We start from the raw sequence: 18,667 nt of genomic DNA, 5'->3' as shown, positions 1-18,667 counted from the left end.
TCTGATTCTCATAGCTCAAATGAAAAAAAAATGGCCAATGGCATCACAACAACAACAAATGGGAACACCAGGTGATGGGCTGTAGCAGACTCATAGTTTCTAATATCTGTCTTAGATGAAAAAATGTATTTTCAAAAAAAAGGAGAGTATTTTATAAAATTAAACATATTCAGAAGTTTTCATCATTGACATCATGATCCAAGAAAAGAATTATATCGGTAATATCTAAAATGTGGGTTTTTTTTCTTAGTCTCTTCTGGTCAATCATTTTTTATTAAAAGAAGCCCCAATGAAATATTTTGTACTTAAAAAATGTGATGTATTCTTAGAAGCTGGTTAGAAATCTTCGACATGGACACATGTGGCTGGGAGCGTGCAAGGTTTTGTCTGAGTCACCTTGAGGGTAATGAATGCATGTGGATTCCCAGGCAGGACTCCAGCACCACTCCTGTGTGTAATCCTGGCACAGTTCAGTGCTCTGTACCTCTTTTAAGAAATCCACCTGTTGCAGGGCCCCTGGAAATTTAGGGGTATCTATTTTTTCAATAGCACTGCTGGTGAACTTTTCTTTGGGATCACAGTCCCTCAGAAATTTGGGTCATCTGCAGCAACATAGCTCACAGGTCTGTCTCTGCTAGAACTGGAAACCAGTGGTTTCCAGGCTGACCCCAAGCCCTGGGGTGACCATTCTGGCAGGTGACTGCAGTGTAATTTTATACCTGCCTCAGGCTTTAGGATTTGTGCCCTCTAGAGTCACCTTGGAGGCAGCTGGTTCGGTGCTGCTCCAGGCACTCTGTGCTGGAGCTGAGTATCAGAATCCGAGGAGCAGGGATGGAACAGGGATCAGGCTGCAAGCAGGACTGCCAGAGCATCCCCAGCGTCCCTTGGCTGAAATGCAAGCTCAGTCAGGCAGATGTGGGGCCAGGCTGATTGACTCTGATGCTGGGTCACACTGTGCTGCATGTCTGTCCTAGGAAGCTCTGGCAGCTCCTGACACTGATGTCTTGGTCACTTCCACTGCACAGTGCAAGGTCCAGAAGAATGCGGCTCCCAAGACGGGACATCGTGTTTCGTGGTATGCAGACACACACATGCATGTGTGCAGATGTGAAACACATCACAAGCTCCTATTAATGAGATTCCTACAGAAAATTACTAACTTTGATAGAAAGGTTAAGTTAAAACCAAGTTTCTAAAAAAATCATAATCTCCTTTCAGATCATGCTAGAGAATACCAATTTTAAAAGAATACAGGAATTGCCACTGTAGAGGAGTGTACTCTGATGCATCAAACTAGCACAGAAAAGCAGTCTTGCTTCACCCTGAAAGAATGATTTAGAGGAAGAGGGCAGAACAACTTGGCTTGGAATGAGACTTCTTAAAAGGAATGGGCAGAACTTCAACAAGTGCACTAGGATATAGAATATATACTAGCCTCACAAAAGTGTCTGGTGCTGAATATTCACTAGGTGCCTTGACAGGAAATGTGGTAAGGACTGGTATCCCTGGTTATTGTTTTTAATGTTTGTTTGTTTTAAATATTTCTAGTTACAGACTTTTCCTATTCAAATGTTTTCATACTTTAAATTATGTTACTAATTTTTATACTGCTTTAATTAAACTACTTATTTTTAATTTTGTTTGCCTTTGTTTGCCTCAACTATTTCCATCAGCATAATTATACCATTTTTATACTTTGAAACTGCACCTCATTCACCTCATTTCTAGTTATTGTTTGCATTTTAAAGTAAAGGAGCCTCAACATTTTAACATCTCTCAGTCATTCTTTCTGTAGTCCTATCACAATCCTTAATTGATAATAAAAAAGATCATAATTCATAATTGATTTCTGCATATATTTTGGAAGTGAGAAACAAATTTTCAGATAACAACTTGCCAAACTATTCTTACAAAATTTATTTCATTTAGATTTACAGTTTTTTCATGGAAGCACTTTGATTATCATTAAATAAGGTTTTTCTGAACAGGGGATTTCAAGTGTTACACATTCTTCTTCTCCATCTCTCCTAGGTTATCACTGCAGAATGTCTTACAACATCAATGAAAGACAGTACAGGGTACAAAACACACCACTGCCATCCAGTACTACTTGTTCATGCTGAGAAACAAAGGTCAACACAATAAAGTGTTACTCATTCAACAACTGTCTCTATCATTAGTTACCTTAATCCCAGAACCAGTGTTAGTGCTTCATGCAGACCTGAGGTTAGTAAAAGACTAAAACTTTTAGAAGATGTAGTGATCATTTCTCAATCAGTGTGAAATTCTTTTTAGTGTGAACAAGGGCAACAAGGAAAGTTTGCATACAATTTGGTTACAAGCTTAGTGCTCTAGTAAAAGTAAGAGGAACAAAGGGTTTTTTTGGACACTTTGTCTTACCTTCAGATAAACAGAACTGATATTTAATGATCTAAAAAGAGGGGAAATAAAATAATGAAATAATCATAAGGAGTTCAAGAAATGTCAGAACAGGAAGGCCTCGAGTTACTCATTTTCTTTTACCGATTTTCTTATTAGTAACAAAAAAATGCAGCATCCTCTTATAAAACAGGTATTTAACCGAAAGTAAAAACGACCTTAAAACCAACTTTGTCACTAATAACATAGGAACAAAATTGAGATTGCGAGGCTCAGATTTTCAGTTTAAAACTTGACATTCTAAACATGTAGTGAGCCTTGAAACTTTCTTATGAAGAAGGTGCACTTAAAAATATTTCTACCTGAACCAGCCTAGATGACAGTATCAGCGTTTCCAAGCAGACTTTATACAGGGGATCATGATAAAATTTGCTGTGAAAATACAGGGTCTGGTTGCTATGTTAAAGCATCTTGCCAAATCTTAATGCCAGGTATTGGCTGATGATGCCAGAAAACAGAAGGAAGATTTAATGTCAACCTTGCCCACGTTCTCAAGCATGTATATTCTTTCCAATTAATGGTAACTGTTCATGATGTGCAAAGGTCTGAATTTTTAGTCTTTATAAGTAAGGATACTGCATTTCAAGTTTAAGATTTTATGAGAACTGTTTGTTACTTCTTACCCGTCTCTGAGGGCAAATGGTGATAAGGTGCTGGGCAAAAAACCTGAGCAGCAAAATCTTCAAATGTTGTAGGCTCTAGATGATGTTGAACAATTGTTTGCAGGTATCGAGCTCTCTCCTCATAGCTGAGTTAGCCAAGAATTAAGGATGAATTTATATCATGTACTGTAACTGCTAAATATCATTGCCTAGTAATTCAGAATTCTAGTTTTTGTTAAATACATATAATGTATTTCAGTGACTTTATGCCCTTATGACTGTGATATTGTCTGATGCATTGACATAATATTAAGTGTAAGATACACATGATTAATGTAAAACTTATGGTTCAACTGTATTTTTTTAAAGTCTGATGCAGAACTTTCTGAAATTGTTTACAAATAACAACTTAAGTACTCTCTTAAGTAACTAATTTGCCTGTATTTCAGTCACAATTAAATATAAAAACATTTCAATTTTCAGGACATGTAGCATGAGACATACCTTAGCATTAACAAAACAAATGACTGCACTTTTGCATAATAAACTGCTATCATAATCCCTAAACACACACATTTAAGACAAATATAGTGAAATTTCAGTATTGGGAAAAACACCTTCTCAATTGTGTCATTAAAACAAGTGAGAATAACTGTAAAGAATCCACAGGACCCTTAAATACTGGTTAACAGGGTGTTGGCAGGCACTGATAGTACAATACTGTACTTCTTATTTTTTCCTGTGTTCTCCCCCTCCAATATTACTGACAAGAGACTGGTATCTTGAAGTGTTGTTGTTTTTGAAGAACCCTCTCCACGCTTCTTGTTCCAGCAGGCCCAATTGTGCTGTAAGCACAGAGAGAGCGAGAAAAAGAGAGAATATTTCTGCTGTTCATGAAAGCAACTATGGAAATGGCTGTCAAAATGTAGAGCAGCAGGCAGCAACATACAATTATCAAGAAAAAACACCATGCTGACTTCATGTTGTATAGTTGCTGAACTGAGAAATCAGTTAACCTTTTCTCACACAACTTTCAGAGTCCTCCAGCTGGACTCAGTATATTGAATGAGGGAAACCTTCTCTAGCTATCTTACACAAACACAGAACAATCAGAAATTTTCCCTGACATTTACACTTGTGCCCACTTTTTGTTCATATTTTATTTGCAGATAGTGAGACAATTTTCTACTTACGTAGTTCTGTTTTCCAAAATAATACCCAAAACCAAATCACATGCTGTGGAGGAATGCACTCAAAATAGGTTTCTTTAAAATTCTGGGGTCTTAATTCAGGTCTGCTCCTCTTTTTGGGGGAATCAGGGACAGTGAGGAAACTATCTTTCTGACTCAATTACACCACCTGTGAAATGGAGATAATACTCACATTGCACATATTTTTTAGCAATCTAAACATAGAAACTGTATTACACGTGATAAGCATTTTTAATTACTAGTGGTAATATTTAAAGTAATGATACTATTTTCAGTTAAGATAAGCAATAAAATTCCAGACACCCAATGAAAGTTAGAAACAATAATCTTCATATCATCTCACAAAACTATACTTCTACAATTACAGAATTTCTACTACACATTTTTTGCCATTTTTTTCTGTACAATATTTACTGTAAATTTTGCAGTCTATCTAAATATGAAAAAATATAGAGAATATAGTATCTAGAAACAAGTTTCAGTGAAGAAAATTATTTATATAATATTTCCTTAGACCATAACTTGGTTACATAGTGAAACTGGGAAACAGTTTTCCCTTCAAAATGTATACTCTGAATTCTTTCTAAATCCAGAGACAGCTAAACCATAGCAGAAGCCTCCGTTTGGAAAAGCTAAAATAGAAGCACTGGGACAAGAGAAAATAGAAAAATCTCCCATTGTAATGATTCTTAGGTTGGGGGATAAACACAGTATTGAGCCTGAACAGAGGACAGTAATATAGCACAGTTTTTAAGAGGCTATGTATAAGTGGTAGAGGATGAAACTGATGGTTGAAGTCTAAATAATACTACGTATCTCACAACTTGTTGAAAAGCACTTTTTTTTCATTGGGGGAGATTCACAGCTGCTGAATTTTCTGCAGTTAATAGAGTCCTTTGATTCACAGCAGTGCCCCTTGCACAAAAAATACTGGCCTTTGTGTATTACCAGAAACTAATTTTCTATTTGGCTGAAAAGGGAAAAATGGGGTTATTGCTTCTCCCTCCTACAGAGCTTTTCATTATGCCTGATGCACTCAACTTCTAAGCTCTTCTGAGAAAAAAAAAATAACTGAAGAGGCAAGAGGTAGAAAAATGAGCTTGTTAGCACATTAGAAGTGAAGTATCTTGGTGGGCCCTAGAAATTCCCAGTGGTGTGTTAACTTATCACTCTATGCATGCTGGCACTGATAGTCTCCCAATTGATCACTCTCTTTTCGCACCAAAGGTGCTGCCAGGAAGCAAAGGCTGAAGGCCCACAGGAGAGCAGGCTGCTATCAAAACAAGCTGTTTTTAAAAGTCTGCTTGAATGGGTAAAATGTTTCATGAAAAAGTAGGGTAGAGACACCTACTTGCTTTTAAAATGCTCTACTTTCAGAGGTCTCTAAAGGAAACCTTTTAGTTTATCCTATTATATCCAAAGCTTATACACAAATAAGGCAAAATGAAGGAAAGTTACTGCTTTGAACATGACAAGGACATTCTTTTTCTCTAATCTTGGTACAATCTCCTAACCAAATACAGAAGTCTTAGAGATAGATGCTGATTGATGATGATAATGACGTTTTTGTTACACAGTGAAGAGGATATGCTTATATCAGTTCTACAAGTCTAATTCGAATGCACACTTAGTACACCAAGAGAAAAGTAATTCAGCTAGCTGGGTAAGTAAAAAGAAAAGAAAATAATTCAGAAAGAAAAGAAAGTAAAAGAAAGAAAAGTAAGTCAGCGAGCTAGCTCATCCTAACAATCCACAAAACCATCTGCAGCTTGTTAAAAACATAACCTACCTTAAAAACAAAAAAAAAATCTGAGGCAAACTCCAAATCCAAAGCTTGCTCTACTCTGCACAAAGAAATTACAGACTCTCCTCAGAAGAATTCTGTTTCTGTATTAGAGACTGCAGAGATGAGATACTTATATCTTTGAGTAATTTATATTTTTATCTTCTAGTAATTCATACTTTGAGAACATCCTAGTTATTTTGAAACACAACTTGCTTTTGTGGCTAAGATAATCTAGTTCTACACTGTATTTCAATGCAACTGTCAGCAAGAGTGACCATAAACCCATGGCAGCTAATTTCTACATTACTTCTAATAGGCTAGACATTTATTTCTTTAAAACACTGCTCTCTAGGAAAGACTTATTAGCACTTACAGATTGAGTGGCACATACAAACTCAATGGCTACTAATAATAGGGCAATGCAAGCTGTATTCTTACTTCGAGTGGATGTTGCCACTGGCATCAGCAATTAAGATGGAATGGGAAGGATGCACAGACAAACCAATGGAGAAAGACTGGCACAGAGAGTGACAAAACACTTAAACAACAGTATTGTGAGCTGTTTGCTTCTGAAGAAGGTGCTAACTGGAACAAAACAGAATGAATAAAAATGTACGATATACATTAATTATGCCGGCATTCGCCCAAATGTGTCAGCTAAAAACTTGCAGATGCATATCTGCAAAAAGTATAACAAAATATCTAATTAATTCATTATACTTTTTCAGAAGAAACAGTTCTGAAAAATAGAATCAGTACCAGAAGAAAATTAGGAATCATATCTTTATAGGTCACTCAGGTTGTAGTCACTTCAGCCAATATTTCATTTACATTAGGCTCCATTTTACTTATTCTCTAAATCTGTAATTATTCCTATTAATAACTACCTGAAAAGAACTATTATTTGAAAATACTGTACTTTCCATTATTAGACCTGTTGATTTGCAGTTGGGAACAAGCACTGAAAAAGCTTGGCTGTCAGATCATCCACTTATGCCCAATCTTTCTGAAAAACATAACTTCATGTCTTCACCTAATAGCTCTCCATCTCTGTTGATTGTATCACTTCCAAGCTTTAGATTCCTATGGCAAAATACATCTACATCTTGCAGACTCTAGCTAAAACTTCTTCTAGCCATCTACCTGAACAAATTATCTAGGCTCTTACCTCACATCTCAGTTACTGCCATATCCTTTTCTCTGGCCTAAATAAATGCATTTTTAATCCTTTTATAATCTACTCAGAGCACTGCAGAATCCACTTTCTCGATATACTACGTAGATGGTGCATTGTCTCAGACACTGCCATCAGTCTGCCACTCCCTAGTGCAAATGCAGGCTACTCATTTGAACTTTATAGTCCATACCTATTCCATCCATTTCACCAAAACCACTCACCTCCAGTCAGTTAATGCAGTCACTCTTACTAATCTTGACCTTTTGGAAAGGCACCTTTGTACTTTCTTCTATATGGCTTATGCATAGCATCAGTTTTCCACAAGTGTCCAACAAAAAATTCCCCCCCAAACTCTCCCTTTGCTATGATTATTGATTTTTTACAATTTACTGTGTTGTTCTGAATACACATTTTCTTTCCATTCTTCTTCACACTTCTCAGTTTTACAGCTGACTAAAATGCATTACAATAAATTTATCTAGTATTTTTTAGTTAAGGAGTGGGTACATGATTACTGCTACAGTCATTGATGGAATACCAATCCCAAAATGACATTAACCTGAAGCTGGCATAAATGAAGAAAAAAATAGTTTAAACATGGAATAAGATTTCCAAGAGTTTATTTAAGGATATAGCACTTCACAACTATGTAATTGATCTACTACCAGAACAACTAAGTGTTAGATTCTCAAATGGGCTGGAGAAGAAATTCTACTGCCTGCTCCAAAAACCATTTGATGTTTCCTGAGCACGGACTGGAAAGTTCCTATCCAGGGACTCTCCCCTCCCAAGAAAGTACCATAAAGATTAGACTCTAAAGATGAGCACGTATGTTTCCTGTGATTAAGAAGAAATCTTATTTTATGAAATAAAGAAAAATTTCAGCAGTGTCAAAGTAAGATACTTTTATGAAAGCTTTATTCATAAATCTTCCCTCCTCATGTCAGTATACATGTGCAGCATACCATGATATAACTGTATATTGGTATGTAGCTGCTTTGGTTCCAGAGCTAGGAAAAAAGGACAGGGTTTTAATGATTGTCTTGAAATACCTCTCAGGAAAAAAGCTAGAACATGCATTTCCAAATAGCAAGATGGATTTTTTCAGGTTAAATTACAAACTCCTCTCAGAAATACATGTACAGCTGCATCCCTGGCAGTTCCAACTGTTAGCAAAATCATCTAAGAAGTCAATATATATTGATATGATTGTGGAGAGTATGACTTTGTTTGCCAGGCATTTGGAAAATAATTTAAGACAAGCAGAAACTGAACTGCTGCTCCATCCATACCTGGAAAATGAAAATCCTACTGCCAGAGATACTTTCTTGTAGGATAAATGGACATTTGCAAGAGGTTTTTAATTGCATATATAGACAATTTACATAAAAGAGATTGATAATATTTCAAGAAAAGCCATATAAGAAAGAACTCTTTATTACATTTTCCCCCTCTGTAAATTTAGAAGCACCAATCATTTTTTATAGGGAAAAAAACCAAATCTGTAGTATGGTCAACATACAGAAATGCTCCTAGGATATTAGGGACCAAAGTAAAAAAAGAAACAGTAAAGCACAGTGAAGAGCATATGTTGGTAGGAGATTTTAAGTTTTTTGCTCTCTGGCCTGAAAAGGTGTGCAAACCCCACAGAATAAATTACTATAGTTTGAGATACTTAAAATCATGAAAGAATTGATTTTATTTGGCACATTTTTCCTAGTAAATTTCAATTCCTTACATCAAAGTGTGAAAGGAGAATGGCCTCCCCTATAAAGATAACAAGTACAGGTTAGGATCAAGGTTTTAAGCTGAAAGGAAAACTTAGTCCCAGCAGAATTTCACTTCTACAGGAAGATGAGACAAAACCCCCACACATCACAGAAACGGAATTTTTTTCTGGGAAATCTCACTCTAAAAGAAGAGACTGTGCAGTGGTTGTCACACCAGCTGAACTCATACTGAGTCACAGCAATTTGTAGTCTTTGTTGGCTCTTAGAGTTAAGGATGTAAGTTGGGCTGCTATTGATCCAGTGCTGGAAGCCCTGCAAGTAGCAGCATTTTGTATGTAGGTGGGTGATCAGTATCAGCTGAGAGGAATAGTTAAAGTTCTCTTATATTCTGAAAAGTGACTCTGTAGAAGTGGTATCACGGTGTTCCCTATTTATTGCATTTCAGTAATTTCCACATCTAGTTTGCACAGTATACAAATAAAGAGGGTTTTCTTTCTTCCAGCTGCATCTTCTGTTTACTCAAGTCACCTTGATATCTCAAAGTCAGTCTGGGTTCTTTTGTGTTTCTTAAATATTGTCAATATTGAAAATGGCAAATAAATATTTAGCTAGGTGCATCTGTTTACAGAGCTATGCTGTAAATTAAAGAAGCTTCTGCACATACAACTGGACTTAGCCACAACACCAATGATTCATAAGGCAGAATTCAGTTCATTCTCCTCATATCTCAGGCAAGTTTCTTAGGTGAAAGAGAAGAAAATACTTACTATTCTTGATACTACTAAGCAGGTGAAAGAATTAAAAAAATTTACAGTCTTTTAAGGTGATGTTTTCCTACTGAACTACTTTTTCAAGACAGCTTTTCTGCAATAAAATGTAAAAATATATTTTCTTACTCATAAAAATAGAACATAAGCCTCAGAAATGAAAAATGTATTTCAAAAGTAAACTAGTACGTTGCATTTGGTGAAAAAATTTTTTAAATGCAGAAGTGGCTCTATAAATTATCCAAAATCAATAATTTTAATAAGTAATGTATATGTTACAATCTACTAATTAGTGTAGATATCTCCCTAATAAAATGAGAATGTATATGAAAAACAAGTAACAGACCAAGACTGTAGAATTTAAGCAAGCCTAAAATGTATTATCTAACATATTTAATTACATTCTTTTCCAACTCAAGCTGTAACTGCAAAAGGCTTTTTTAGGCAATTTCTTAGGTACTTTTCTTCATGAAGAAAAGAAGGGAATATATAATAGATAAATTTATACAAACTAATTCCTTCATTCCAAATATTGCAATTTGTTTCCAAAACAAATTGTTGATCATCCTTTGAATAAATACAATGAAAATTGCATTTAAGTTTTTATGCTACTGAAAATCTGTGATAAATTAACTGTTATCAGGCATTTTTTGCCATTTGGAGGACACTTTTTATTTCAGATTAGTTATCTTACATTTAAAGGAGATAATTTACCTTATATCTACTCCATAGATATATGGTTAAAAGGCCTGCAAGATAAGTGTAGGCTAGATAAAGTTGCAGTCATTGAATGTTTCCAAGTAAATGGTATTGTTTTCTGCCGAGTTTACCAACACACTACATATTGAAAGGTATTGACTTTATCTGAATTTATGTAAGAATCTTAATTTTTACAGTGTGGGTGGTTTCAAAATTGCTAAATTACTGCAAGAAATTCTAATCAATGCTTACATTTTCATTAAAAAACTCACACAATTAACATTCTGTAAAACTGTCCTTCTAGGAAAATCCTTGATGCATTGCTTGCTTTTATGCTGTTCCACAAAATCTTACAGCTCACTAAATTCATCAGTGGTTTATAACATCTTCTAGGAAGAAAAAGCTGTGATTCATCAGTGCAGACAAAGCTGGGCTTTAATCCATTTCTATAACCATATTGCCAAGTCTATATTGTTTACATTGCGTCTCAATTAAGAGACAGGCAGGACACCTGGTACTTCTTTATCTAAGTCCCACGGGCTGCCAGATGACTCAAAATCCATAACAGGTGCTAAGGCAGTGTGAGTGGAGCACCATTAACACAAGCTGGAATTGGATAAAATTTGGACTATGCTTAAGCACTTAAAACACTCAATTATGAAATGAAAAATGTAACCACTCTGTACCAAGGTCCTTTACAGAAGGCTTATAAAGATATGTAGAATTAAAGTGCAAGTGAACTGAACTTAAAACAAATTTTAATTTCAGTATAGTCTTTAGAATATAAACACTATAAAAACTAATTCTATAAAAAAGTTGGGATTCTTTTAAAGATAATAATAGAAAAATGTACTTTACTGAATTAATTCTAATTCTGTTCATCTGCTTAGGCAGAAAAAAATGACAAGAATTATGCTCAGACTTCTCGGAATTTCAAAATTAAGGGAAAAAAAATCTGAATTAAGACTACTTTCAAATTCTTCACCCCGCAGAACCCAGAAGTTTTTTTTATTTTAAGAACTTTGGCAAACAGGAACATCTTATGGAAGGATTCAAAAACCAAAAAAGGTTCAAGTGAAAACCTTTATGATAAAAGATACTCATTTGCACCAAAAAATCCCACTGCAGACGTCTTTTCAGCATTTTTTCATCTAAGGTGACTGAACAACATATTAAGCTTAGACTTTGACAGAACACACTGCATGAAAGAAAAAATGAATATCAGAAATTTTACAGTGGACAATTACTTAAGAACTATCTGTATCTAAATGTGCAGTAATCCAATTAAGTTTCTATTTAATATTGTAATTATCAAGAACACAATATAGTGATTTTATTACCAGAGTAAGCAGCTACAAAGTACAGTAAACTGTCATTTAAGACAGTGTCAGAGTATCTATGATAAGCAGCACATTGGCTTAAACTAATGCACTATATGCCTCTAGGGAATGAAAGGCTCAGAGACTGGGTTTTAACATCAGAATCTATCCATTAATCTTGACTTAAATATAATCTACTCTGCAGTAAGAGGAAGAATGGGCATTCAATGAATTATCTGTTTGAAATACAGCAGGAGCATACTAATACAAACATACAGCAGAAAGTATCAGTTTCGGTACCATTTACAGTGTATTGATGGTTCTACAAACCCTGAACTGCATTTTAGCATGAAGTTAAAAAGTCAGATCAAATGGCTACCAGGATGGGAAGGATGAATAACTCAGCACTATAACTTTGCCTGGGTGGTTAAAAGAATAATGACAGTATTTAAAAATACTACACTCATGCATGTTTCAGTAAGAGCCTATGGACATGAAAACAAAATAGTGAAGAAAAGAGTGCTGAAACCCTTACGCAGGCAGAATTCCCACTCCAACTTACAGGGAGGATTTGTCTTACTAATGTATCCAAGATGGGAAGCAATGAATCCATAAGGTATGTTGTGCTAATTGTTTTGAAGCCCATTACAGCTGCCACTGCTTTAGGCTCTCTCTGGAGTGACGGAGTGCTGCTCCTGCGGTCACCTGGCAGCTGTGGGTTTGCAGGAGGCAGCAGGGCTGCCGGCCATGGCACTGAAGTTTAGTAAAGCTGTTGTACCAAATATATCAACAAAAGATGTTAAGGTTTGGGCTGAAGTGATGACTGCAACAAATGTGGAATACCAGAGGGGAACAGGAACCCCATAAACTAACTCCTGATGTTGGGAGAGAGATTCATCCTCATTATGATGTCCGGCATTACATCAGTTTTAACTCAAGTAATTAAGGCTGATAGGTGTAAAGAATACAGAAGCAAAACTAATTCTCTGCTGTCTGCATGAATGCTTAAGCTCACTGTTTTCACACATTCAAGTATTTAAATTTCTACTTTAAATACCTTCTCTGCATATATAGATTAATTGATGAGAAAAACAGCAAATGCATTTTCATGAAGAAATCACTCCAAACTGCAAAATTACATAAATAAAAATTTTATTACTATTAAATACTGTCCAGTAAAAAGACTGCACATACAGGTATGTGTTAATTTTCCATTCTACGCTACTAGTAACAAAGGCAACTTCTCTAATGAGAAATTCTGTCCTTAATTCCAATCTGCACTTTAATGAACTTTACAACTACCTTTAAAAAATTTTATAGCTGTTGAGAATGTTTTCTCTTTACCTTGGGTTGCTGCAGTACCAGTAGCAGATAATTTACTTACAAGCCTCTTTGGAGGGCTTAAGTCAATTTTAAGAATTATTTTAAAAACTCAAAGTCAGACTTCTATTTGAACAAAGAAAACGAATATGAATTTTCAGTTATTTTCCTTTTTTTTAATATTGTGAAAAGCAATTAGCAAAGTAGCTAATCGCTCTCCTCCCTAACGTCAAGCTGTTGAGAGCAGTCTGCAGCACTACAATTGTACTATTGTGAACACAGCCTGGGCTTTCTTCCCACAGAGAGTTAAGTGGGCAGTTCCTGCTGCCCATGATTGGTGTCCAGTGAAACAATACTAAAGAGCCAGGTTTTATCAGTTCCACGCCAAAGAAGTGAAGCCAGGGAACCCAAGCCTTCATATCATGCTGAACCATATGCCAACCCTGCTGGCCCCTAAGGTTTATCACTTGGAATCAGGATCCATCATGTCCCCTGTGAAATTTCACTTCACATACCTTCTGTGAAGTGCATGGCTTTGCTGAAAACTGACCTTTTTCCACAATTGGTATGAACAGATGGATGGTAACTATGGTTTAGCAAGCTGAAATTAAACGATTTTCTAATAGCATGCATTCTTCTGTGTTTGGGAGGAGAAGCATTCAGAAGGAGATAGATGTATTTGTGACCCATGGATTTATTCAGCTGCAGCTAATCAGCAATTAAACTATTTTCTCAATGTCTAGAAAGTATATTGAGATTAATTTGATTGGCCAGGCTATGATTAGGACTCATGTCCTTCGCATTGCCATATGGTAACTCCAATTACTGTAACACTAACTTTTAATCCTTGCTTTATGTTAGCTTATTCCATTTTTCTACTACGTGGCACATACAGAATAAACTCTAATCTTTTTTGTTATAATTTTGACCCTGGTGAATATTTTTACATGAAGTGCATTCCATCTCTAGCTAGATATTTCCACATACTGCCAGGTATTATATACAAGCCCTTTTTCAGTAACTGAAATACAGACCTGTAGGAGGATGAAGCCAACCAATGTGCTTGTTTCTATTAATCTTTTTTTTTTTTTTTTTGGTACCTAAGATCTTCTAATCCCTCTGTTGGCACTGGAAAGCATGCCCCAACTGTTTTGATTACCATATGCAGAATGATGCAGAAACAGTTTGCCAATATCTTATTCAACTCACCCCAAAACATCACTCTTATCTCAAAAACATTACGGTTTTGCCAGTTTTGGTTGTTATAAATAATCTCCCATGTTTCCCACCAATTTATATATCAGAATCAACCATATGGAATGCCACATTCTTATTTTTATATATACATGGTTTTTAGTGTTTTAAAATACAAACCTTGCAAGTTGTTTGCACGTTCCTGATCTGTTACAAGGGTGAATTTATGAAAAGGACGAAACCAATACACAATGTTGTTTTTTGTAATGCAAAACCAGGGCTTAAATAGTTTAAAATTATTTCTTTACATCTCTGGAATGGCAGGAAAAATAGTTAATCTTCTAGGATTTTATTCACAGACTTCTAACAGCTATCAAAGAAATCTGTATGAATTTTAACACCTTAAGGGGGCAAGAGTCTTAACATTTTAACAAAGGGCTTTTGTTACCCAAAATGTTTAATTAATTAATAAGGTTAAGTAGGTATTAACAAAAGACTTGTCACTCTGTGTTACACACATGGCAATCAACTCTGTGTAACATTGGATTAGTTTATCTTTTTCATTCCAGTTTAAGGACTAGTAGCCTTCTCCCTGCAAAATTTATTTTTTAAAAAGGTATTTATAGACTTAAAAAACACATTTTATAATGAAAGAGTAATTCCACTACTAACTTCCAGCTAACAACATGCAAAAATTTCCTCCCTTAAAAATATGTTGTAACATATTTTTATATGTTACAAGAAAACTTCCCTTCCCACAAGGGATCTGTACTGACATATCCAGACTCAGAAGCTCTAGAGGCTGGTAAAGAGGCTGATAAAGCAGGTCACTGCTTTTCAGGATAGCTCACTGCCCTCCTTCTATCCTAAAACAGAATGCCACCAGCATAAGCCTATCCATATTTTGTTGAGAAATCAGTAGAACCAATATTTCTCCTTCAGATGGGTAAATTATATTTGTGAAAGAATGTAAAAGTAAAAGAATCTAGAATATATTTTTCCAAATAGTACAAAAAGATTTGAGTCTCCTCCATAAGTGTCTACAACATCAACAGAGCACTCAGGTCTTTGTAAGTTTAATTAATAGTAGAAAACAACATTGCTACAGTCAATCAGTTTTGCTAACTTGATATTTTGTGTTTTTACCACTTTCAAGAGAGTCTCATGCATTTTATTAAGGAAGAGTAGCTAATAAATAAATCTGTACTTCTGACTGAAATATGTTGTTGATATCTTGTGATAGCAACAGCACTATTAAATGCATGTACTAAAACTGTACCCCTTCAACATGTGCTTCAGGCCAGGCAGTTTCACTTTATTGCCAGCAAAGGTCATGGAGCAGATCCTTCTGAGAACTAGACTAAGACACATTGGGAAATAAGGTGATGATTTGAGATAGCCAATGTGGCTGTCTTAAGGACAAATCATGCACAAATTTGGTGGCCTTCTACAACAGTTTTACAGCACTGGTACATGAGCCAAGAGCAAGTGATGTCATCTACCTGGATCTGTGCAAAGCATCTGACACTGATATCCTCGTTCCTAAATTTGAGAGACATGGATTTGATGGATGGACCACTCGGGGATCAGGAATTGTCTGGATGATCACACTCGAGGAATTGTGATCAACAATATAATGTCAGACTTCAACTTACTCCTCACATTAAAAATACATGAGAACCAAGTGAAATTTCGTGTAATTATGTTCACTATATGAAAATGTAGCAAACACAGCAGCTTGGTACACACATCTGCAAGTATTTCGCCAGCAGTTATTTGAAGTGTCTTTATGACAAACACCAAGGCAAGAGTTTAAAAGCCTATCACAAATGTTGGCGCAATCAGTTGTCTCTAGTGGCTAAAATCAAAGGCATTTAAAGTGATGCTTTGGAATTATTCATTGCAAAACAATCCTATTCTTTCAACAGGTAACTAATAAATGATGGCTGAGAACAGGCTTGTACTACCTCTGAGATCCAATTGTTACTCAGGACACTGCCTACTTTTGCTCCCTGGTGCTGCATTTTAACTCTAATTGCATGATCAAGCCAATAAATTGGACTCAGGGGACAAAAAACCCTACAAAAGTACCTATCCTGACAAAACCAGAGGTTTCAAGAAAATGCACTTCAAACAGAACTGAGGCAAGATGAGACAAGCAAAGGAGAGGTATCAAGGCTTGAAAGATAGTCATTAATACTGACAGATTACTGTAATTCTGGCTGTCAAGGTGATCGATTTAAGCAGCATATGCCAATCAATACTCTTCTCATTTACTGAGCAGCATGAGATATATAGTTAGGCAAGATGTCCCTAAGACAGGATTTCAAACCTTACTTAACGAACATAAATAGCACAATTTATGCTTTGGAATCTTAGCATTTTTTTCATTTAGCTTTTTTTTTTTTTAATTGGGCAAACTTTGACATAATATTATTCATACAGAAGTTATTTTAGATTATTTTATTACACTGCATTGGCATTGTGCCAATTCCTTTACATAAGATATTTCAAACTGTACTAATTTTCTGTATAACATATTAAAACATTAATCTTGAACATGAACATTCTTAAATGCAGTAGTTATTTAAGTACTGTGCATTTTGTTTTTTTGGCATTAGTGGTTTGTCATTCTGAGGGCTTTAGCCATTCATGGCCATACAAGTAAGCTGGTATTACATCTTTCTGGTATTTTCCCAGCAATTTTCCTTACAACAGCCTCTTTTTGTTCAAAAATACTTGTGAAATCACAGGAAAATACATTAATTTGATGTATTACTTTGGAGGAAAAGTAGAGTAAAGGTAAAGATATAGCTATTACAGTCATTGCATACCTACAAGGAGACACACACACACACACACAGAACTCTATAGCGATATAAGACTTTCGTCTTATATTTAGGTTTCTCATAATGTGAAGAGAAACTGTTACATGATTCCTTAAAACCAAAATACCTGAACGGTCCATGATATACTTCTACACATCATAGAAATCTTCAGTTTTTCATGTTACATCATGGTATGCAGGCATTTAATCAATCAATCAATCAATCAATCAATCAATCAATCACATTTATAATTATTAAAATAGTAAATAAGTTGTCAGCAGAACTAGGATCTGTGAGAACACCCAGAGGAATTCAAAGTACAGGAAAGTCCAAACATCATATTCTGTACCTTATTAGTCTTGCTTGAACTAGGAAAACAATTTTCACTGCTAAACAGTAAAATAGATTTCAGAAATAACTGTATTTTCTTCTGGAAAAAATCAGCAGGAGTCATATGATGAACTCCTCCATGTCTCTTACTTAAAGTCATATCAGATAAGGCTACAACAGTAGTCATCAGGGATGGAGTAAATATCCAGTGAAATTCTGAAATTTGTAATTATTTGTATAAAATATATAAAATAGTTTAAAAAAAAGAGTTCCAAGCATTCTTTTTAATGTTGGTATCTTCTCAACTGTGATGACAGGAAAAAAAACTAAGAGTAACAGGCATGTTAAAATCTTATTAAATGTCCTGTATCAAAAATATATTGCCAGAAAAACAGCAAACTTTCCAGACTCTTGGCATATGGCAGATAAAAAAAATTCTAAACCAGAAAATATTAGAAGAGCAATCATGATTTCATGCATTATTCCTTTCACTACACCAAAACCATGAGAGCAAGGAACCCTTATGCCTCTCCCATTTGATACACAGACGTCATTGATGCAGTACCACTCTATTCACCTTTTTCCTTGGAGATGCTCATACAGCTTTTAGAGGGAAAACTTCCTGGAGAAAGGGAAACTGGCACTGCCAAAATCAGTGATATCTAGTTTTAACTTTTAAGTTTCTGTACAAGTGAGAAATCTTTAAAATCTTTTCAAGTTACAGTTTGAAAATTCAAATACAACAAATATTCTTAATTAAGTGAAACAAATGTGGCCAGAAGTCTGAAGAACACCTTTTTTTCACTGTATGTCATTAATAAAAACACTTTCTTCACTTTTCCAGGGCCTGCAATTCTATCTTGAGGCAAGAGATGGTCAAGCAGGAAAAACAAACAGCAATACTAACAGTTCTAATAAAACCCTTTCTTGGGGCAGTTGAGTTTCACCTCAAGAAAAAAAGCTTTTTCTGAACAATCAACTCCTAATACAGGGCAAACTTTTAACAAACCACTCACAGACATTACTTTATTCCTAAATAAGTTACTGCCTTGTCAGACACCATATGGGGTTAATACTTTGTCTTTCTCTAGAAGACAACTGTCAAAAGATTAGCATCAATACTTCAAGTACCAACTGATTGGTCCTACAATATCAAGAAAGTTAGAAGGATGTCAAATTTTCAGTTTTGATAATAAAGATTAATTTATCCAGTCACTCAGACTGAGATTTACTCTATAACATTTTTTAGATGGAAGAATTAAAGC

At 35.2% G+C, this 18,667-nt stretch overlaps 1 protein-coding gene across 10 annotated transcripts in view; it reads right to left on the bottom strand.

Annotated features, from left to right (window-relative positions):
* The window catches only part of RALGAPA1 (Ral GTPase activating protein catalytic subunit alpha 1), a 132,259-nt gene that overhangs the window by 10,042 nt on the left and 103,550 nt on the right, over positions 1-18,667 (bottom strand). For 7 of the 10 annotated variants that reach the window (XR_014616265.1, XR_014616266.1, XR_014616267.1 and 4 more), the window contains 2 exons: positions 3,063-3,187; positions 2,401-2,431 (listed from right to left, as the gene is read on the bottom strand). Coding sequence is in view for 5 of the 10 variants with exons in the window: in XM_084208432.1 (XP_084064558.1) it covers positions 2,424-2,431; positions 3,063-3,187 (133 nt within the window). In the remaining 5 variants the exon portion in view is untranslated. Of the gene's footprint in view, positions 1-1,459; positions 2,120-2,400; positions 2,432-3,062; positions 3,188-18,667 lie in introns of those variants that run through there. The other 3 variants (XM_084208433.1, XM_084208431.1, XM_084208435.1) reach the window with 2 other exon arrangements.

This window comes from Fringilla coelebs, assembly GCF_963513975.1.
Source record: "Fringilla coelebs genome assembly, chromosome: 6".
In the NCBI taxonomy this organism is placed as follows: domain Eukaryota; kingdom Metazoa; phylum Chordata; class Aves; order Passeriformes; family Fringillidae; genus Fringilla; species Fringilla coelebs.
This window is presented reverse-complemented; position numbering and strand designations above follow the sequence as displayed.